The sequence below is a fragment of the Somniosus microcephalus genome, chromosome 3 (genome assembly GCF_052327205.1).
Source record: "Somniosus microcephalus isolate GS21.2 chromosome 3, FLI_Smic_1.0, whole genome shotgun sequence".
Taxonomy (NCBI): Eukaryota; Metazoa; Chordata; class Chondrichthyes; order Squaliformes; family Somniosidae; genus Somniosus; species Somniosus microcephalus.
Genome location: NC_140989.1, coordinates 297,584,525 through 297,607,472, shown reverse-complemented (window position 1 = coordinate 297,607,472; position 22,948 = coordinate 297,584,525). Strand labels below are relative to the sequence as shown.

The 22,948-nt window shown below is 45.8% G+C and overlaps 1 protein-coding gene across 8 annotated transcripts in view; it reads left to right on the top strand.

Moving 5' to 3' along the window:
* Positions 1-22,948, top strand: part of LOC147122081 (uncharacterized) — a 144,749-nt gene that overhangs the window by 39,804 nt on the left and 81,997 nt on the right. For 6 of the 8 annotated variants that reach the window (XM_085982815.1, XM_085982814.1, XM_085982813.1 and 3 more), the window contains exons 2-3: positions 899-1,991; positions 5,224-5,296. In XM_085982815.1, coding sequence (XP_085838941.1) covers positions 899-1,991; positions 5,224-5,296 — 1,166 coding nt within the window. Of the gene's footprint in view, positions 1-898; positions 1,992-5,223; positions 5,297-22,948 lie in introns of those variants that run through there. The other 2 variants (XM_085982819.1, XM_085982818.1) reach the window with 1 other exon arrangement.

The following is a 22,948-nucleotide window of genomic DNA, read 5'->3' as shown; positions in this document are numbered from 1 at the left end:
TGATCCCCTATGGTCAAACAGCCTATCGGCATTCTCTAGAATGGCCACTTGGACAAGATACCAAAGAGCTGCTGATGGCTGTAGAGCCTTACGCGAGGATGAGTTTCTCTCTTCAAATGAAAAGGGAGAAAACTAGGGGTAGGGCTTAGTGATGGTTGTTTCACCTAATTATGTCAAAAAATCCGATCATTCTAGGTCAGTTATGGATTGAAATCTTACATGGTCAGCAAGATCATTTTGAGTTTCTGAACTGCGTTATGAATTTACTGCACTTTGGTAGTTTTGTTTGTGTTCTTTGAATTGAACAGTTCACATTTTTGCCTCGAGGAAGCTTTCGCTTTCATAGAGTTTGCACAATGTGGAATAATTTGACAGTAAAACAAGACAGCAGAAATTAGGGAGTTTTACATTAATTTAACTTTGAACTCTGTCAGAGGAAAGGTGATCCTTCTTTGGTCACTCTGCCACCCTTTTCTCTCTTGAAGATGCTAACTTACACTGGGGTACAATTCCATGGCTGCAACAGACCTTTGGTACCTCACCCAGATGACTATTTTTATGTGCGATAACAGAGAGTGAGTGGCGATGGATTACTGGACAGTTATCAACAGTAAAAGCTGTAGCTGACGTTTTTTATAGCCCAGAGCTGGAAAAGCCGACTGTAGTAGCCCTACTGCCATTGCGGTTGAGATCACGCAGACCAGTGGGTTCCTAGGTTTGGTACCTGGATTATCAAGTTAACTGATTTCAGTCATTTAGTAGTGGAAACATTACAACTGGCGATGTCTATCCTTGTTGAAATAGTTTTACTTTAAATAAACAAATTATTGTTTAAGGCTGGAGATCCTATTGTGTTCCGACTACAAAAGATAACCATTGTTTTTGCTCTTCTTTCCAGGAAGAAATAATTGATTTTAAAACTCTTCGAGCGAAGTTTCAGAAGTCTGATATAATAAAGAACAAGCCCACTGGTAAACAAGCTGCACAAGCTTCTGAAGCACCTGGAGTGTCTGATACTGAAACAGTACAGAACATAACTAACATCAACATTATTGAGACAATTACTCCTCACAATGCTGCTGTTCAACAATTTAATGCAACATCTCCTCTTCCTCTGGCAAAGCCAGCAATATTTCCAAAGCCTGTACTTTCGAGACTGGCTGACTGGACAAAGCCCAGTGTTCCAGCAGAAAGTGGAGGAAGACCTGAAGATCTTGCTACCTCTAACCCAGCATCAGTAGGAATTAGTCCCAACAAACTTCAAATGCCTATAAATCGAACATCAGAACCCAGAACTTCAGAAGATAATAAAGAAAATGACCAAGTGAACAAAATCACATTTAAAGAAAAATTAAATATTTGGGAGAATTCTTTACGTTGCACTGTAGAATCTAGTGCACCAGCGCAAAAGATAAAATGTGCCACGCTCCCTCCCTCATTAAACTCGGAACCAAATTCTTATTTTTTATCTAAGACAATATATCATGCTGGACCACTTTTCAGGGCCACTTCTTTTACCCAATCTAAAATGGAAGATCTAAGCATGGGGCCAGAGGTGCAGATATCTGGTGCCTGGGATACAATACCCCAGCCTAAGGAGCCAACCATACTGATCCAAAGCAGTGACGATTCTCAAACAACTAATGATTATGAAATGACTGTCCCATCTCTTCCACCAAAAATTAATCTTTGTACCCCGCAAATTGGTCAAAAAAGCTTCACACTAGATAACAACAATGCTGTGGAATCAGAGCCTTCTCCAGAGTTGCCACCAAGATTGGATCTAGCTAACCATCCAGAACCAAAATTTCTGATGGATCGAGAGGAAGGAGCTGCCCATGAGAAAGACCATCAACATACCTCCTTGCAACGGCGTGAACTCCCATCTATTGAAGTATTGGGACCTCCTCCAGTGAAACCACCCAGACCATTCAAAGTAGACCTCACTGCATTACAGAATATCAAAATAGACAGTTGTAGTCCAATGGAATGTAAGATCTGCCTATCTTTGTCAAAATTCATAATGTTAAGATATTCTAGTTCCTGTAAAGATCTAATTATACTATTTTTTAAATGGCTTCCAACACCTATCCCTTATATATTAAACTAGCTGGGGAGCCCCGCGTTGCGAGGGCAATTTTGGGGCGCTTGGTCTCCCTGCCCCTGTGTGTCCCCCCTCTCCCTGTCATGTCCTCTCCCTGTCCTATCCCTCCCCTCCCCTCGCCCACCCCCACCCCCCTCTGTCCCTCTCTCGGGCCGCTCCCCCTGCCTAGCGCCTGAGGTCCGGAGCTGAGGTCCCCCGCGTATTGCGCGGCTGATGGACGGCCGCTGTGGGCGGGCGGGCGGCGCATGGGCGGTCAGTGCGGGCGGCGCATGCGCGGTCAGTGCGGGCGGCGCGAGCCCCCCGCGATTTCCCGAGGCTCGCCCCCCCCCCCCGCGATTTCCCGAGGCGCTCCCCCCCCCCCCCCCCCCCCACCCCCCCTATTAAATTGTTATTTAATTCCCTAACACATCATTAAAATATTTACCTTAGTTCCCTAACACACAAAGTGTGGGGGGAAAAAATTGTGAAAAATCAAGATGGCGGCCACTCACCTCGGTTCAGAAGGATAAGGCCCGCCCACACACGCACCGATTGGTCGACCGGTCAGGTCACCGAAGCGTAGGATTGGTCAATCGTCGAGTCACTCGACACTCAACTGTAGGAAGGAACCCGCCGTCCGATTGGTGGACCTCGACGTCACACGGTCGCTAATGAGATGCTAATGAGCGGAACGCTGAACGTTTTTGGGATACCGCGGGCGGGATTTTTGTCCGGCCGAAACATAAATACGCCTATGACCGGTCCGGAGTCACAAGCTTTCTTTTGAGGCGACGCGCGTGTCGGTATGCTCTAACTTTCAAACGTATAGAGAACAGACAGACAGACATCGGGACAGACAGAAGAGCCGCTTTATATATATAGATTTGGTACATGGGATCTGCATTTAATGAAAACTTGTAAGAACCTGCAGTACTTCTTACTGCTGAAGGTGGTGCTTGATAGGCCTTTTCAATGTTAAAAGTGTCACGCTGTGTGACACACAGCTGCTATTTTCTAGTGAGTATATTGCCCTGTGACTGTTTTCTGGCCACTGGGTTCCCACTGATCACTCAAAATACATTATGAAGGTTTTTTTTCAACTGCCATTTTTCTTCATACTGTAATTGAGATTTCTAATGTCTAAAATAAGAGTTTAAACAAAAACATTTAAAAATCAAAAAAGTTGCATATTTCATATTATGACTAAATGTGTCCATTGCATTGCCTTTTAATGCCTCCAATAAAGATTTTACTTGTAGACTTCAGCTGCTCCCGAAAATCTGAGCTCAGGTCTCGGCCAGAAATTCGGGTCAGAGGCTTCCCGCGGGCACAAGCCCCCGACCTGCACTTACATAGCGCCTACCATTGTGCTGTGGGGCCACGTGGGATTCCGATCCTGGGCCTCCTCCAGCTGCCGCTGTGCAGTGCTCGCGTATCCCAGTGGCGAAGTTAGTTTGCAGCGTCCCCTAGGATCACGTGGGCCATGGGGAGCCGATCGGAGCAGGAAATCTCCATTCATAGATTTGACAGGAAGACCTGTCAAATCTATGAATGGAGATCGGCCCCAAAACCTAAGTAAAACTTCAAATATTTTTTTTTTTTTTAAATCACCTTTTTAAAAGAACTATAAATTACATAAATTAACTATTTTAAACAAATTTAAATTTTTGAAAAAATTAGTTTTTAACAGGGCTAAAAATAAACTTACCTTTCTTTAAAGTATTTTAAAATGATAAATCTGTGGGGAAAAGATGTTTTAATTTTACTTAATTAACCTTTTACCTTGTTAAAAGCAGGCCTTTTTTCACGTGCAGCTGCTAGGGACTTACCCGCACGGAGAAACCTGTAATAAAAATAAATAAATAAAATCGGAAGTTCCAGGTCTACGCGCTGCCTCTCCAGTGCACGCGTGCATGCGCGAAACCGGCACTTCCATTGGCCTTATGGGTGAGTACACAGCGCGTACTAATCCGTGGGGACCCGAATTTCTGGCCCGATATTTTTGCTCAGTGTGAACTGAACTTGGATTGTACAGTCTGAGCATATGCCTTATGCCTAATTTCCCAGCATACATGTGTAAGGTTCAGTCAGCTGTATATTGCTTCAGCTTTGTATCCAGTAGCATTTCAACTAATTTTGTAAAACAAGAGGACAAATTTCAAAAGCATAATTGAAGTAAAATTTATATTTTTTAAAACTGTGTTTGTGAGTCAGAGGGTGAGGAAAAAACTACATTTCTGATTATACATCTATTGTAGTTTTTGTTTTGTGTTCTATAAACTTTAGAAAGTGAGGGAGAGAAAAAGACTTCATGTTAATGGCCGTTCAATTAAAAAAAAGACACCGTTTGGAAGTCAACTAATTATCCATCTGTGTTATTTGTTGCTGGGATTTAGGTAATAAATCGCCTATAAAAGTCAAAGAGAAGACTTCCTTTCCTCATTCTAAATTGTTTTTTAAAATACAAGTTACATTTTGCAAGGAAACAAAGTGCCTTTATAGGAATTGTACAAGGAGGGGAGGAAGGTTATTTAAGGGGAGTAATGGGGGAGTGGATGAGGTTGTGAGGGGATATAAGAGTTAAGCATGTAGTTCAAAGGAGAAGAGGTGGCGTATGATGGCAGTGAAGAGGGGAGGAGACCGTGGAAAGGAGAAGGGGTAGAAGATGCAATGGGAGTGAATAGGGTTTTTTCTTTCCCTTGGTTGGTTTGTTTGTTTTTTAAATGTTGTTCATCAGTAATATCTTCCAGTCCCAAGGAATGGTCTAAGTACTAAAATACTGACTCTTGTTTCTGCACAGATGCTGCCTGACCTGCTGAGTCTTTCCAGCTTTTTCTTTTGTTTTTGTTTTAATCCAATTCATGAGTGAGATGTTCTTGGATCTAAAATGGTGATGACAAATGATTATCACACTTAATAAAACTTAGTCAAACTATGCAGGTATATAAATTGAACTTCAGGCAATTTTATTGTGACAAAACTGAGGAAGTATTAGTTGTTACTTTTGGGTATGTTCCAAAAACCTAATGACCAACATTTTTCTGTAATGTTTGGTTGTTGCTGTGAGGAAGCACGTTAGCTGCTGATGCAAGCCAGCCCGATAACAGAGCCTAGTACTCATGTCATATTTCTTTTGACAGCACCTAAGAAGAATGGCATGCCTTCATCACCGATAACCCGTCCAGAGGAATATATCATTTTAAGCAGTGGAAGGTAAAGTGGGTAGAAGTTACAGCTAGTGCATATTTTTGTGATTTGTGCAGTTAAATCAAATACTGTATTGCCAAAATATCTTTTAACCTTTTTTGTCTTTTTGTATTTTGAGAGGAATCCTACCGTACCTTTTGAACTAGTTTTGGTGGCCTAATACCTCCTGAACAAACAGTGAAATATGCCAGTAAATGATAGCAAAATCATTCTACCCCTTCCATCCTCCAAGCCTTGAGGAGGTTTTCAAGCTGGTATAGGTCTTTAAACAGCCAGCTCCTCTTTGGAGCCATTAAGATGGTTGTACATAGGATTACATAGGATATACGGCACAGAAACGGGCCATTCGGCCCAACCAGTCCATGCTGGCGTTTATACACAACGCGAGCCTCCTTCAGTCTTTCTTCATCTAAATCTATCAGCATAGCCCTCTATTCCCTTCTCCCTCATACGCTTGTTTAACCTCCCCTTAAATGCATCTATACTATTCGCTTCAACTACTCTGGTAGCGAGTTCCACATTCTCACCACACTTTGGGTAAAGAAGTTTCTTCTGAATTCCCTATTGGATTTCTTGGTGACTATCTTATATTGATGGCTTCTAGTTATGCTCTTCCCCATAAGTGGAAACATTCTCTATCTATCCACTCTAACAAAACCTTTCATACTTTTAAAGACCCCTATAGTTCACCCCTCAGCCTTTTTTCAAAGAGAAACAAGACCCAGCCTGTTCATCCTTTCCTGATATGTATACCATCGCATTTCTGGTATCATCCTTGTAAATCTTCTCTACACCCTCTTCAGTGCCTCTATATCCTTTTTATAATATGGCGACCAGAACTGCATGCAGTACTCTAAGTGTGGTCTAACCAAGATTTGATACAGGTTTAGCATAACCTCCCTACTTTTCAATTCTATCCCTCTAGAAATAAACCCTAGTGCTTGGTTTGCTTTTTTATTGCCTTGCTAACCTGTGGTGCAACTTTTAGTGATTTGTGTATTTGTACTCGGCGATCCCTTTGTTCCTGTACCCACCTAGACTCGCACCCTCCAAGTAATAAGTGACCTCCCTATTACTACCAAAATGTAATACCTCACATTTATCTGTATTGAACTTAATTTGCCAATTATATGCCCATTCTGCAAGTTTATTAATGTCCTCCTGTAAGTTGTTGCAGTCCTCCTCAGTATTGACTATCCCCCCCCCCCCCCAAATTTAGTGTCATCTGCAAATTTAGAAATTGTGTTTTTGATTCCAAAGTCTAAACCATTAATGTAAATTGTGAACAACAGTGGTCCCAGCACTGATTCTTGTGGAACACCACTACCCACCTTCTGCCACTGTAAATAGCAACCTTTTACCCCTACTCTCTGCTTTCTGTCTTGAAGCCAGCTAGCTATCCATTCTGCTACTTGTCCCCTGACTCTGCATTCTCTGACCTTGTTCATCAGTCTATTATGGGGTACCTTATCGAAGTCCTTTTGAAAATCTAGATAAATTACTTCTACTGCATTACCATTGCCTACTCTCTCTGTTACCTCTTCAAAAAATTCAATGAGCTTGGTCAAGCAAGACTTTCCCTTTTGAAATCCATGATGACTATTCATTACTGTGATTTGGGTTTCTAGATGTTCTTCTATTTTCTCCTTTAGTAGGGTTGTAATGACATTTTAACTTTGTTTACTTTTAGTGATGGATATGATTGATGCCATTAAATGTCTTTATTCACAAATCATAGTAAAATGATGCAAGTCACTTTACTAGGACAATGATCCCCTTTTTACTGAACTTTACTCTCCGATTTCCCCTCGAGAATAATTAGGCAGGGATGTCTGGGAGAGGGAAAAGATTTGCCAGAGATCCCTCCCGTATTACTGAAGCATTTCATCTGATAACTGATAGAAGAGCTGCCTTGAATACGTCCTTGAAGATAGGCTAAATTGATAGATTATCCCATATTCCTTCCCCACGGTACTATTCATTTGGCTATTGGCAGCACTTTCTGTTCTGTGCAGTTTAATTCAGTTACTCAGCAGATTTATAAAGCAAAGTTCAGTTATACTCATAATTTAGAGAATACCCAGTAAATTGTTTCAGAAAAAATTACTGCCTCCCAACACTCCGTCAATCAGGGGAGGGAAGCTTTGAGTAGGGAATGCCCATGGAGCACCCCCATTCCTCCTGGCCCACAAAGAACCATAACATTTAAAACATATAACACTTACCTGGGCCTCCATTAGCCCAAATCCTGGCTGCTGCCGGCTTTCATTGACTGGTTGGAGACCATGCGGGCCTTAGTCGGGTCCAGAGTAAAAATGTTGTGCACCGTCGAAATGTCGAGACCGGAAGGAGCGGACCTGGTGGGAGCACAGCAAGAGCGGAGCAGTTAAAAGATGCAATCCTGAGCAGCAGCAACTCAACAGAGGCAGTTTTTGAAAAAGTGACAACACAGTTTTAAAAAAAAAGTGACATCTGCACAAGGGAAGGAGCTGATTGGTGAGTAGCTGGTGAGTGTATTTTGTTAAGTTTTAAGTTTATTTCTGCTGGGTTAGTTCTTAGTCTGTTAACTAGAGTTATGGCAGGGCAGCTCAGTCCATGGAGTGCACATCCTGCACCCTGTGGGAAGTCCTGATGCTTCGTGTAGCCTGGACGACCACATGTGTGGGAAGTGTCACCAGCTACAGCAACCTGAGCTCCGGGTTTCGGAGCTTGAGCGGCGGCTGGAGTCTCTGCGGTGCATCCGCGAGGCTGAGAGTTGCGTGCATAGCGCGTTTCTAGAGGTGGTCACCCCACAGCTTAAGAGTATGAAGGTAGAGAGGGAATGGGTGACTGCCAGACAGAAGAAGAGGACCAGGCAGGTAGTGCAGGAGTCCCGGAGTGCATCGCGCTCTCCAACCAGTATCCTGTTTTGAGGACTGGTGAGGGCGATGGTTCCTCTGGCGAGAGCAACCAGAGTCAAGTCCACGGCACCACGGGTGGCTCAGCTGCACAGGGGGGAGGAAAAAGAGTGGAAGAGCAATAGTGGTAAGGGATTCGATAGTTAGGGGAGTAGACCAGCGTTACTGCGGCCGTGGCTGTAGATGTGACTCCAGGATGGTATATTGTCTCCCTGGTGCCAGGGTCAAGGATGTCACTGAACGGCTGCAGGACACTCTGAGGGGGGAGGGTGAACATCCAGAGGTCGTTGTCCATATCGGTGCCAACGACATAGGCAGAAAGAGGGAAGAGGTCCTGCAGGCAGAGTTTAGGGAGCTAGGAGAGAGATTAAAAAGCAGGACCTCAAAGGTAGTAATCTCCGGATTACTCTCTGTGCCACGTGCTCGTGAGTACAGGAATACTGTAGTAGGATAGAACAGATGAATGCGTGACTGGATTGATGGTGCAGGAGGGAGGGCTTCAGATTCCTGAGGCATTGGGACTGTTTCTGGGGAAGGTGGGACCTGTACAATCCGGACGGGTTACACCTCAACAGAGCTGGGACCAATATTCTCACGGGAGGTTTGTTAGTGCTGTTGAGGGTTTAAACTAGCATATAGGAGTAGAAAAGAGGAATAAGGTGCATAAAGAGTGAGTGTGTTGGATAGTAATAGAGAAGATGGTACTAGAGGCGGTAGTAGTACCATATTAGATAGGAGCAGACTAAGAAAGACTATGAAAAATTCAAAAATGGGTTTAGAATGCATGTACGTAAGCGCACAAAGTGTGGTGAATAAGGTACGTGAGCTACAAGCGCAATTGGCCGTGTGGCAATAATGGAAACGTGGCTTAAAAACGGTGAGGACTGGGCACTTAATATTCAAGGTATTCAAGGGTACAAGGTGTTCAGAAAAGGTAGGTGGGGTGTCAGTGCTGATTAAGGAAGACATTGTCGTGTTGGAAAGGGAGGATGTTCTTGAGGGGACAAGGACAGAATTCATTTGGTTAGAGTTGAGGAGCAAAATGGGTATGATCACGCTATTGGGGGTATTCTATAGGCCTCCAAATAGTGAGCGGGAGGTAGAGGAGCAAATCTGCAGGGAAATCGCAAAGATATGCAAGAGCTATAGAGTGGTGATATTTGGGGGAATTTAATTGTACAAATTTCGATTGGGATAATGCTAGGGTAAAGGGAAAGGAGGAGGAGGAGGAATTTCTGAAATGTGCTCAGAAGAATTTCCTTGACCAATATGTTCTTGGCCCAACTAGGAAGGAGGCATTGCTGGATCTGGTGCTGGGGAATGAGGTGGGCCAAGTCGACCAAGTGTCTGGGAGAACACTTGGGTACGAATGATCATCGTATCATAAGATTTAGATCAGCAATGGAGAGGAACAAGGAACAATCTAGAGTGGAACTTCTAAACTGGAATAGGGCTAACTTCAATGGGATGCGAGAGGATCTAGCCAGGGTAAAATGGAACCAAAGAATGACAGGAAAAACTAACAGCACAATGGGTCATCTTTAAGGAGGAGATGTTCCAAGTACAAGCTAGATACATTCCAACAAGAGGGAAGGGTAAGGGAACCAAAGCAAGGGCTTCTTGGATGATGAGGGAGATAGAGAAGATGATGAAACAAAAAAAGAGGGTGTATGATGCATGTCGGGTGAATTCTTCAAGGGAGAACCAGACCAAATACAATAAGTTGAGAGGGGATGTGAAGATGAAAATAAGGTTGGCAAAGAGAGAATATGAGAGTAGAATGGCGGTTAACATAAAAGGAAACCCAAAAATCTTCTACCGGCATGTAAACAGTAAGCAGGTAGTAAGAGGCAGGGTGGGACCTATTAGAGACAAAGAAGGTGATATATGCTTAGAGGCGCAGGGCAAGGCTAGAATACTCAGAGTACTTTGTATTGGTGTTTACTAAGGAGGTGGATGCTGACAAAATATCAGTAGAAGTGGAAAAGGTAGAAGCAATGGAAGGGGTGAAAATTGATAGACAGGATATATCAGAAAGGCTGGGTATGCTTAGAGTGGACAAGTCGCCTGGTCCAGATGGCTTGCATCCCAAGTTGCTAAGGGAATTGGGGGAGGAGATAGCGGAAAGGCTTGTCATAATTTTCTAATCTTCCCTAGATGCGGGGGAGGTGCCTGAGGATTGGAAAGTAGAAAATGTGATACCATTGTTCAAGAAAGGGTGTAAGGACAATCCTAGTAACTACAGGCCGGTCAGTTTAACATCAGTGGTGGGTGAAGTTTTAGAAACAATAATCAAGAAAAAAATCAACGGGCACTTGGAGAGGTTTAAGCTAATTAAGGAGAGCCAACACGGATTTGTAAAAGGCAGATCATGTTTGACTAATCTAATTGAATTTTTTCACAAAGTAACAGGGAGGATTGATGAAGGGAATGCAATAGATGTTGTCTACATCGATTTTAGGAAGGTGTTTGACAAAGTACCACATAGAAGGCTGGTTAACAAAATTGAGGCTCATGGAATAGGTGGATCAGAGGAAGCTTGGATAAGGAATTGGCTTAAGGATAGAAAACAGCGATAAATTATGGTAAATGGCTGTTTTTCAGACTGGAGTTTGGTAGACAGTGGTGTTCCCCAAGGGTCCGTGCTGGGGCCACTGCTTGTTTTGTTATATATAAATGACCTGGATATTGGAATACAGAGTAGAATTTCTAAATTTGCCGATGACACCAAACTTGGGGGTGTGGCAAACGGTGAGGATGATACCAGTCGACTGCAACAGGACATAGAAAGGCTAGCAGAATGGGCAGACAAGTGGCAGATGGAATTTAGTAGAGAAGTGTGAGGTGATTCATTTTGGCAGAAGAAACAGGGAGAGGGAATGTACACTTAATGGCACAATTTTAAAGAGTGTGTAGGGACAGAGGGACCTGGGAGTTAATGTGCATAGGTCCCTGAAGGTGGCAGGACATATTGAGAGAGTGGTTAACAAAGCATATGGGATCTTGGGCTTCATAAATAGAGGTTGATGTGCCTCAATGAATCCGAGACTCAACGTTAACGGAGCAAAGCAAGGCTTTTATTAACTCAGAAAGTAATACACAGTGGAGAAGTGTCTCTCATCCAGAGATCTGCTGTACTGCCTGTGAGACACGCTGGGGCCTGCTTAAGTAGGGGCCAGGTATGGGTGGAGCCCTACACACAATACAATACAGGTAAGGAAATGAAACTGAAACTAAACTCCCCTGCTTGTCACAGGCACAATCAAACACAGCGAATACAGCGTGCCTGATGAATGGCATATTTCATCACATTCACCCCTTCTACAGATTTAGTCCGTTCTGGGGTTTGGTAGTCCTCTGTGACCGACGTAGCTGTTGTGGTGCCGCGGGCGTCGGCTGGGTGTCCCCGGTGGCCTCCTGGGTCTCTGCCGGGGGCGCCGCCAGGGTTGTTGAAGGGGTAGTTGGTGGGGGCACCGTTGGTCTATGTTCTTCCGGGGGTGATGAAAGAATAGTGGGTGGGTAAGAGTTGCTGTGATCGTTGTTGCTGTTGTTGTCGTGGTTGTTGTCGTTACCGGCTGGGGCGACGTCTTTTATGGACACGGTGTCCTCCCTTCCGTCGGCGTGCCGGACATACGCGTATTGGGGGTTGGCGTGGAGTAGGTGCACTGACTCCACGAGAGGGTCCGTCTTGTGGCCCCTCACATGCCTTCGTACAAATACCGGACCTGGGGTGGAGAGCCATGACGGCATGGATACGCCTGAGGTGGATTTCCGGGGAAAGACAAACATTCGTTCATGAGGCGTGGCATTAGTGGCAGTACACAATAGCGACCGTATCGAATGGAGCACATCTGGGAGGACTTCCTGCCAGCGGGAGGTAGGGAGGCCCTTGGTCCTTAGAGCTAGAGTGACTGCTTTCCATACTGTCCCGTTCTCTCGCTCCACCTGACCATTACCCTGGGGGTTGTAGCTGGTGGTACGGCTCGTGGCGATCCCCTTGGACAGCATGTACTGGCATAGCGCTTCACTCATGAAGGACGCCCCCCTATCCGTATGGATGTAGCTCGGCATGTAGAACAGGCTGTTGAGGCATTTAATGACCATGGCGCTGGTCATGTCTGGGTAGGGGAAGGCGAATGGGAAACGGGAGTATTCGTCCACAATGTTCAGGAAGTAAACATTGCGGTCGGCTGACGGGAGGGGGCCCTTGAAATCTAAGCTGAGCCGCTCAAAGGGCCGTGTAGCTTTGATTAAGTGGGCTCTATCTGGGCGGTAGAACCGAGGCTTGCACTCAGCGCAAGTGCGGCAGTTCCTGGTCAGAGACCGAACTTCCTCAATCGAGTAGGGTAAGTTGCGGGACTTTATGAAGTGGAACAGCCGTGTGACCCCTGGGTGGCAGAGGTCGTTGTGGAGGGTCTGTAGCCGATCCCCGGTGGCGCTGGCACACATCCCTCGTGAGAGGGCGTCGGGGGATTCGTTAAGGGCCCCTGGCCGGTAAATGATGTCATACTCGAAGGTGGAGAGCTCGATCCACCACCTGAGAATCTTATCATTTTTAATCTTCCCCTTCTGTTTATTATTAAACATAAACGCTACCGACCGCTGGTCGGTAAGTAGGGTGAAGCGTTTGCCGGCTAGGTAGTGGCGCCAGTGGCGCACTGCCTCCACGATGGCTTGGGCCTCCTTTTCCACGGAGGAGTGTCTGATCTCGGGCCCTTGGAGGGTCCTCGAGAAGAAAGCTACGGGCCGCCCCGCCTGGTTGAGGGTGGCCGCCAAGGCAAAGTCAGACGCATCACTTTCCACTTGAAAGGGAGTGTTCTCGTCCACTGCCTGTAGCGTGGCCCGCTCAATATCCCGCTTAATGCTTTTGAAGGCGGCGTGGGCCTCAGCAGAGAGCGGAAAAGAGGATGCTTTCAAGAGGGGGCGGGCTTTGTCGGAGTAGTTGGGGACCCATTGGGCATAATAAAATAGCCCCAGGCACCTTTTCAGGGCTTTGGGAGTGTTGGGCAGGGGCAGCTCCCGTAGGGGGCGCAATCGGTCGGGGTCTGGTCCGATTTCCCCATTCTCCACCACGCTGCCTAGTATGCAGAGGCACATGGTGTTGAAAACGCACTTGTCCTCGTTGTAAGTGAGGTTGAGTTTTTGTGCGGTTTTCAGGAACCTCTCGAGGTTCGAGTCGTGATCCTGCTGGTTGTGACCGCAGATGGTGACGTTGTCGAGGTAGGGGAAGGTTGCCTGCAAGTGGTGGTCATCGACCATGCGGTCCATCTCCCTCTGGAAGACCGAGACCCCATTCGTCACCCCAAAGGGGACTCAGGAATTGGTAGAGGCGTCCGTTCGCCTCGAAGGCGGTGTACGGGCGGTCCTCTGGTCTGATAGGGAGCTGGTGGTACGCTGACTTGAGGTCGATGGTGGAGAACACCCGGTATTGGGCAATTTGGTTCACCATTTCTGATATGCGGGGTAGCGGGTAGGCGTCTAGTTGGGTGTACATGTTGATCGTTTGGCTATAGTCGATCACCATCCGTTTCTTCTCGCTACCCCTCACCACCACCACTTGGGCGCGCCACGGGCTGTTGCTGCGTTCAATAACGCGCTCCCTCAGCAGCCTGTCCACCTCGGTCGCGATAAACCGCCTGTCCTCCCAGCTGTACCTCCTGCTTTTGGTCGCTATTGGCCGGCAGTTGGGAGTAAGGTTCGCGAATAGCGAAGGCGGCTTTACCTTCAGGGTAGCCAGACCGCACACTGTGAGGGGCGGCTGGGACCCACCGTAATTGAGCGTGATGCTTTGGTGGTGGCACTGGAAGTCCAGGCCCAAGATCACGCCCGCACATAGACTCTTCATGATTAGTAATTTAAAATTATCATATACAGTTCCGTTAACTGACAATTGTACCGCGCAGTAACCCATAATGGTCGATGTCTGGGTTTTATCAGCCATAGAGATGGTGCCCCAAGCAGGGACCACCGTTAGAGAGAGTTGTTGTACTAGTCCAGGATGAATAAAACTCTCCGTGCTTCCACTGTCAATTAAACATTTAACCCCGCACCCGTTTACCTCGATGTCCACCATTGATTTGGATAGCGGGTGCGGTCTGGTCTGGTCCACTGTGACCGATGCCACTGTAGGGCCCTGATCGAGACAAGATGGCGTCCACGCTGTCTGCTCACAAGATGGCGGACCCCACGAGGTCGGGCAAGATGGCGTCCAAGATGGCCACTCCCACGGCGCACACGCGGCGGTGGTGGGTTTTCCAGCGGGGTTCCCTCTGCACACCTTCCCGAAGTGCCCCTTATTACCGCACTTAAAGCAGGTGGTGCCTTTCGCCGGGCACAGGTTTCTGGTGTGCTTCGGCTGCCCGCAGAAGTAGCAGTTGGGGCCCCGACGCGTCGCGGCTGTCGTAGGGCTTCTGGGGGGAGAGCGGGGCCCCGACGGTGTCGGGCTGCCGGGCGGGGAAGATGCCTTCCAAGATGGCGGCGCCCTTGGTGCACACGTGGCGGCGTGGGCGGCGCGGGCTAAAGAGTAGGCGTCCGAGTTTCTCTGGGCCACATCCAGGGATTGCGCTGTCCACAGCCTGTTTCAGGTCCAATCCCGTTTTTTCCAGTAGTCTCTGCCGGATGTAAGTGGAGCTGATGCGTGTGATAAAGGCATCACGAACAAGCTCGTCGGTGTACACTGCGGCTTTTACATCTTGGCACTTGCAGTCTTTGCCAAGCATTTTCAGGGTGACTAGGAACTCATCCAGCGATTTCCCCAGGTCGCTGTGTGCGAGTAGCGAGCAGATGCCTAGCGTACACCTCGTTCGTAGGCTGCTGGTAATGCGCCTTTAGGATGTCGCAGGCGGCCGGGTACGTGTCGGTGTCTTGGATGAGGGGGTAAACCTGGTGGCTTACCCAATTTCGCAGGATTCCGAGTTTCATACTTTCAGCGTCCATAGCGTCTGTGATGGCTGCGGAATTGTCCAGGAAGAATTCCATACACTTAAACCAGTGTCTGAATCGTGCCGATGCGTCCGAAGCGTGCGGGTCCAAATCCAAACGTTCGGGTTTCAAGAGTTGATCCATTGCGTTGAAAATTGAGTTAATAAAATTGATGTGCCTCAATGAATCCGAGACTCAACGTTAACGGAGCAAAGCAAGGCTTTTATTAACTCAAAGTAATACACAGTGGAGAAGTGTCTCTCATCCAGAGATCTGCTGTACTGCCTGTGAGACACGCTGGGGCCTGCTTAAGTAGGGGCCAGGTATGGGCGGAGCCCTACACACAATACAATACAGTTAAGGAAATGAAACTGAAACTAAACTCCCCTGCTTGTCACAGTCACGGGCACAATCAAACACAGCGAATACAGCGTGCCTGATGAATGGCATATTTCATCACAGAGGTATTGAGTACAAAGTTAGAGAAGTTATGCTGAACCTTTATAAAGTGCTGGTTAGGCCACATTGTGTCCAGTTCTGGTCACCACACTTTAGGAAGGATGTGAAGGCCCTTGAGAGGGTGCAGAGGAGATTTACCAGAATGGTTCTGGGGATGGGGAATCTTAGCTACAAGGACAGGTTGGAGAAGCTGGATTTGTTTTCATTAGAGCAAAGGAGGTTGAGGGGTGATTTGAAAGAGGTGTACAAGATTCTGATGGGTTTGGATAGGCTAGACAAGGAAAGGCTGTTCCCACTAGTTGATGGTACAAGGACTATGGGACACAGATTTAAGGTTTTGGGCAAGAGATACAGGGGGATGTGAGGAAAATCTTTTTTACGCAGCGAATGGTGATGACCTGGAATTCGTTGTCGACGGAAGTGGTGGAAGCAAAGACACTCAATGTTTTCAAGGGGAGACTGGATAGGCACTTGAGGGAACTAAACTTTCAGGGCGACGGGGATAGAGCGGGGGAATGCGACTGACTGGATTGCTCTACAGAGAGCCGGCACGCACTCGATGGGCCGAATGGCCTCCTTCTGTGCTGTTATGACTCTGACATCACCAAACATTGCCATTTAAATTAGGCCCCTGCTCTTCTGGGGTGATCGGCCTTCCCGTGCCTGATTTCAGGCTTATTTAAAACTGTGAGGGGTAGGAACACATTAGGAACACAGTGCACACTTCCACGTCATCTTATCTCCCCACCCGCATTGTTCCCAGTGGGTAGGTGGACGTTAAAATATCCCCTTAAGTCTTCACAGATATTTTAAAACAATGAAGTTATTTGTTTGATGATAAAACACCCTCCATTGTGACAAAAATTCCAATTCACAATTAGTGCAGCATTCCCTTGATTAAACTTAAAACGTCAGAAACCTAGCTCACCAGGCAATGGCTAGCACTTTGAAGCAACTCGTTTCCATTGCTAGGAACCAAAGCATGACATCCTTTTTTGCTAGCCTCAGTTCACAACATTGCTGCTCCTGTTGCAATCAAACAGTTGTTGAGAGTGTTGGTAATTGAGGTTAGCCAGAGGCACGTGGTTTGAAATTCCTCCCAGTACTATTTTTAATGTACTCTATACATGTCTGCGTCAAATTCCTGTATGGGCTATTTTAATGAAATTATTTCTTACATGTGAATTATCAACCTCATTTAAATAGTGCACACAAGAATTTAATGTAAACAACTGTGTGGAGTTTGCACATTCTCCCCGTGTTTGCGTGGGTTTCCTCCAGGTGCTCCGGTTTCCTCCCACAGCCCAAAGATGTGCTTGTTAGGTTGATTGGCTATGATAAATTGACCCTTAGTGTTAGGGGGATTAAATACGTGGGGTTACAGGGATAGGGTGGGATATGTGTTGGTGTAGGGGTTACGGGGATCGGGTGGGATATGTGTCGGTGCAGGCTCGATGGGCCGAAATGGCCTCTATCTGCACTGTGGGGTTTCTGTGATTTCTGTGATGCTAACCAATGCATTAAAATAATGCAGAGGAATTTCAGTTCCGTGCTTTTTCTGCACATAGTTTTGAAGAAAATGATGCTTTTTTTCATGTTTTTGGGATTTCACGCAGGAGTGTAATTTCATAATCTAATAAGACCTTATCCTGGTGTATTCTAATCATTTTGATGTCTTATCTGCAGCATATTTAAAAGAATATGTGTACTTCCTGTCAACTTTTCCATTATAAGTTCCTATGTCTACAATGGAAAATGTCTATGTAAACTTGTCACGGTGCAATTATACTTTCCTCTTCCCATTGGAAGGAGTGTAGCAGCACCATTGGTAGGAGGGTGTAATTACACTGACAAGTTTATATAGGCAGTTTCCATTATAAATGTAGACATAATGGAACTTCAAAAATAAGGATGACATTTGTATGATTTTAAAATGGGGACTGAATTATGTCTGCATGCCCTGGTCCAATTATTCCCCATCCTCTACCCCTGCTTTACATGAAGACAACTCTTGATCTTGACTCCCCATGGAGATTGACTAGTATTTATTTAAAAAAATACTAACACCATAATGTTTGAGAGGATTTAAATGCTAACCTGGTTATCTCTGGTTACAACTTTATTGTTTAGTGTAATTTGAGAACACAGTTATTGAGGACTTTGCTTGAGAATGTTTTGTTAACAATCTGATCTTTTCTTTGGTTGAAGGTAATGTACTACTTTTTTTGTCTTCGGGTAAATGGTGTACTATGGTTTTGTGTTAATACAGAGCAAGTGTACTGCTCTAGCATTCTATTCTGCGATATTTATATAGCTCAATCATGGTCGACCCCATCCTCCCAGTATCTCAATGGGTAAATGTTTTTGCATTCGATAGTATGGTGCTAAGCCATACAGATCAAAAAGCTCCTGGTTTCAGTCTATGGATACTGCGAGTTAGCTGATCTCAATTGGGGTGGAGGTTAGAGGGATGATGATTGGGTTTAGGGACTGAATAAACAGGTAGGGTTCCTGCTCTGATTCTAAGCTGGTGACCTTGCTTGAAATTGTGTACATGTGGATGTTGGGTGAGGACAGGATCAGACTTGGCTGTGAAGTCCCTCACATATTGGTTTCAAGGCATCCTACCTCTTTTGTCTGTCTGTACACACAGAGCCAAATCCATTGTTTGAGATGGCGTGGGTATGGGTGGAAGGAGAAGGTTAAGATTGATGTCTGTGGATAATCCTGTGACTTGCACTGTTCCAATATCCCAACTAAAGGAACAGTAGTTCAGAGTTCCAAAAAATTAGAAAAAATTCAATTCTGTTTTTCTATTTCAATGTGCAGTTTGGTTTCCTGAAATAATTTTTTAATGTATTGCAACAAGTGGAAGGGGGATATTATAATAATGTAGAACAATCGGTCTTCAGTCATGGCCACTGTTTCTATACAAGATATCTATCCAACCAGCATTTTGTTTCCCACAAAAAACAATGAATCAACCAGTTTAAAAATTAAAAAGGACTGCGCAAAACTAGATAATAGTTATGCTGGAAAAATTAAAATACAGCCTTGGTAGACCTGTCAAATCTCACTCCCTTTGATTTAAAAAAGGACCCATTTTAATGTATCTTATTAAAATGAGCATGCTCTAATCAACATTAGGAGTTATTGACTGACCTAGCAGGGATTTTTCATTTAAACTGTAATATATTCTTGATATGACCTTAGGTTCAGGATTTTTAAGGTTTAGTTATCAAATGTACAGCATCCCGTCTATCACCATGAGCAAGAGATTGAAACAATAATCCATAACTAGATTTGAATCAGTCAGATTTGATCCCTGTATGTGTGCTAACTTAGTTGATCTTAACCAGACAACAATAAGGAAACTACAACTGTGCTTACTATTCCTGGGTTATGCAGAGGAAAAATCACTCCTGTGACTTTCAAAATGTAAGCCTGCCCATGGACAAAACAAGTAGTGCTCAGAGGAGTTTGTAGCCCACCCAGTACAAAGAAAATTTAGAGGGAACATTGCTCCCGACAGCTATCTATCTAGTGTGTCCTGGTAGAATGTTTAATATATTAAGAAACCTTACTTATTCTTCCTTCATCATTACAGTGTTATCATTTAACTTTTTATAGACGGTATAAAGGAAAGTCCAAGGGTTACTTTCACAATTAGCCATGATTCACTTGTTCCAACTCCTCTATTCCAAGTACATTGAAACACAAGTTATGGTAGATTAGAAGCAGTGTGATTTCACTTATCAAGAAGACAATTGGCCAGAAATTCGGGTCGTAGGCTTCCCGCGGGTACAAGCCCCCGACCTGCACTTGCCTAGCGCGCCGGCCGTTGTGTTGTGGGATTCCGATCCTGGGCCTGCTCCAACTGCCAACGTGCAGTGCTTGCGTATCCCAGGGGCGCAGTTAGTTCGAAGCGTCCCCTGGGATCATGTGGGCCATGGAGAGCCAATCGTAGCAGGGAATCTCTATTCATAGATTTGACAGGAAGACCTGTCAAATCTATGAAATAGAGATCGGCCCCAAAACATAACTAAAACTTCAAATAATTTTTTTTTAATCACATTTTTAAAATAACTATAAATTACATAAAATAACTATTTTAAACAATAATTTAAATTTTTGAAAAAGTTCATTCCAGTTTTTAATGGGGCTAAAAATAAACTTAACTTTCTTTAAAGTATTTAAAAATAATAAACCTGTGGAAAAAATGTTTTAATTTTACTTAATTCACCACTTACCTTGTTAAAATCAGGCCTTGCGACTGCTTTTTAAAAGCGTAGCTGCTGGAGAATTACCCTCCCGGAAAAACCTGCAAAAAAAAAAATGGAAGTTCCAGGCGTACGCGCTGCCTCTCCGACGCACGCGTTCGACCTGTGAACCCCTTCCAAACATAGAAACATAGAAGATAGGAGCAGGAGTAGGCCATTCGGCCCCTCGAGCCTGCTCCGCCATTCAATGAGATCATGGCTGATCATCCAAATTCAGTACCCTGTCCCTGCCTTCTCCCCATATCCCTTGATCCCTTTAGCCTTAAGAAAGATATCTAACTCCTTCTTTGATATATTTAATGAATTGGCCTCAACTGCCTTCTGTGGTAGAGAATTCCACAGGTTCACCACTCTCTGGGTGAAGAAATTCCTCCTCATCTCTGTCCTAAATGGCTTACCCCTTATCTTTAGACTGTTACCCCTGATTCTGGACTCCCTGGCCATCGGGAACATCCTTCCTGCATCTAGTCTGTCTAGTCCTGTTAGAATTTTATAAGTTTCAATGAGATCCCCTCTCATTCTTCTAAACTCCAGCGAGTATAAGCCCAATCGATCCAATATCTCCTCGTGCGTCATTCCTGCCATCCCAGGTATCAGTCTGGTGAATCTTCGCTGCACTCCCTCCATGGCAAGAACATCCTTCCTCAGATAAGGCGACCAAAACTGCACACACTACTCAAGGTGTGGTCTCACCAAGGCCCTTTACAACTGCAGCAAGACATCCTTGTTCCTGTACTCGAACCCTCTTGCTACGAAGGCCAACATACCATTTACTTTCTTAACCACCTGCTGCACCTGCATGCTTACCTTCAGCGACTGGTGCACAAGGACACCCAGGTCTCATTGCATTTCCCCTTCTCCCAATCTATTGCCGTTCAGATAATAATCTGCCTTCCTGTTTTTGCCACCAAAGTGGATAACCTCACATTTATCCACATTATCTGCCATGCATCTGGCCAATCACCCAACCTGTCCAAATCATACTGGAGTTTCTCTGCATCCTCCTCACAGCACACACGCCCACCCAGCTTTGTGTCATCTGCAAACTTGGAGATATTACATCTAGTTCCCTCATCCAAATCATTAATATATATTGCGGGAGAAATTCAGTAGGTTGCGCCACCCGTTAGCGCCTTAAGAGCCAACTGGCACCCGGGCGCGGCACTGTCCACGCCTCCCACTAAATTCCACGGGACATTAGTGGTGGCGCTAACAGTTAGCGCTGCGCCGCTACTGATGACGTCATCAGTGTGCGCAGCGCCCCGCTGACGCGCCAGCCGTGATATTTGGCAGCGCCCCCTGATTTACCGCTGGACGCTATGTCCAACCGGTTCAGGGGGGCCTACCTGCGGCCGGGGAGACGCAAATTAAAGGAGAGGTGCGGGGTGGCCATTTTTGTTGTTGGCCGCCTGCCAGCACCTGCCTGCGCTCCCGTCCCCGGCCTCCTGAACCCCCCTCCCCGCGGAGTGCCAGCTGCGTTCCAAGTGCCCGGCACTTCTCTTCGGTGCCGGGCTCTCTTGCCTGCACTCCCGATCCTCGCGGGCCCCAGATCGCACTGCACAAGGCCCCTCCGCTTTAAGAAAGGGAGGAAGGCCTGCAGTACCGCAGCGTGACGTGCTGCAACGTGTGGCGCTGCGGCATGTTGCGCAACGATATTCAGCCGCAGCGCCCCTAGAGTGATGCGGGGCACCTCCAGTAGCGCCGCGCTTCCCTTTGGGGCGCTACCACTCAATTTCCGGTGGGCGGGCGCAAATGTTTCCAGGGCGCTACTTTTAGCGCCCTGGCGAGGCTGGCGCCCCAAACGGGGCTACACTCAATTTCTCCCCCATTGTGAATAGCTGGGGTCCTAGGACCAATCCCTGCGGTACACCACTAGTCACTGCCTGCCACTCTGAAAAAGACCCGTTTATTCCAACTCTTTGCTTCCTGTCTGCCAACCAGTTCTCTATCCAAATCAGTACCTTGCCCCCAATCCCATGTGCCTTAACTATACACGCTAATCTCTTATGTGGGACCTTATCGAAAGCATTCTGAAAGTCCAAATACACCACATCCACTGGTTCTCCCTTATCTATTTTACCAGTTACATCCTCAAAAAATTCCAGTAGATTACTCGAGCACGATTTACCTTTTGTAAATCCATGTTGACTTTGTCCGATCCTGTCACTGTTTTCCAAGTGCTCTGCTATTATATCTTTTATGATGGACTCTAGCATTTTCCCCACTACCAATGTCAGGCTTACCGGTCTATAATTCCCCATTTTCTCTTTACCACCTTTTTTGAATAGTGGGGTAACATAAGGGAACGGAAGTTCTGGTTTTCCGCACATGCGCAGTGCATGCACGAAACCGGCACTTTCGTTGGGCCTACGGTGAGTACCCAGCGCGTACTCGCCCGTGGAGACCCGAATTTTTGTCCTAATGTATTCTGGTCACACTGACACTTAAAATATCAGTGTTTTCATGCTGGTATGGATTAATCAGCTTTTTCACAAGATACATTATTTTAAACTTGTGGCATGGAATTTTATATTTATTGGGAAATGCTAGCATAAACATTGAAGCCAACTATATACAATGAAGACATTCACATATCTGAGTAGTGATGCACCTCAGGAGCTCTAGATCCTTAAATTAGACTTTCTAAACCATAGTGGCTTTATTTTGTAAAATGCAAGTATTGTACACAAGTAACTGTCTCTTGGTCCAGATTTATTAGTCTGATTAACTACTTGTATTATTAGTATTTGCTTTCGATAAATAAGTGCTAGATTCTATGGTCTTCAATAAATAAGTGGGGGGGGTGGGTGGAAGGGGGATATGGGTGGAGAGCGATATGAGGAAGTGGTCAGAGATGACCTTATCTGCGATTGACACGTTGGGAGTAGCGAGGCTATGAGAGATGGCAAGGTCGAGGGTGTTGCCGTGAATATGTGTTGGGGAGTTTACATGGAGGGCGAGATTAAGGGAGGATAGGAGGCTAGTGAACTCAGAGGAGAGAGAGTATGATGAATTGAGATGGAGGTTGAAATCAGCGAGGATGAGAAGTCATTCGGTGGTTGGGGGGGGAGCAGGAAATGTCAGAGTAGGAAATTGTGCAG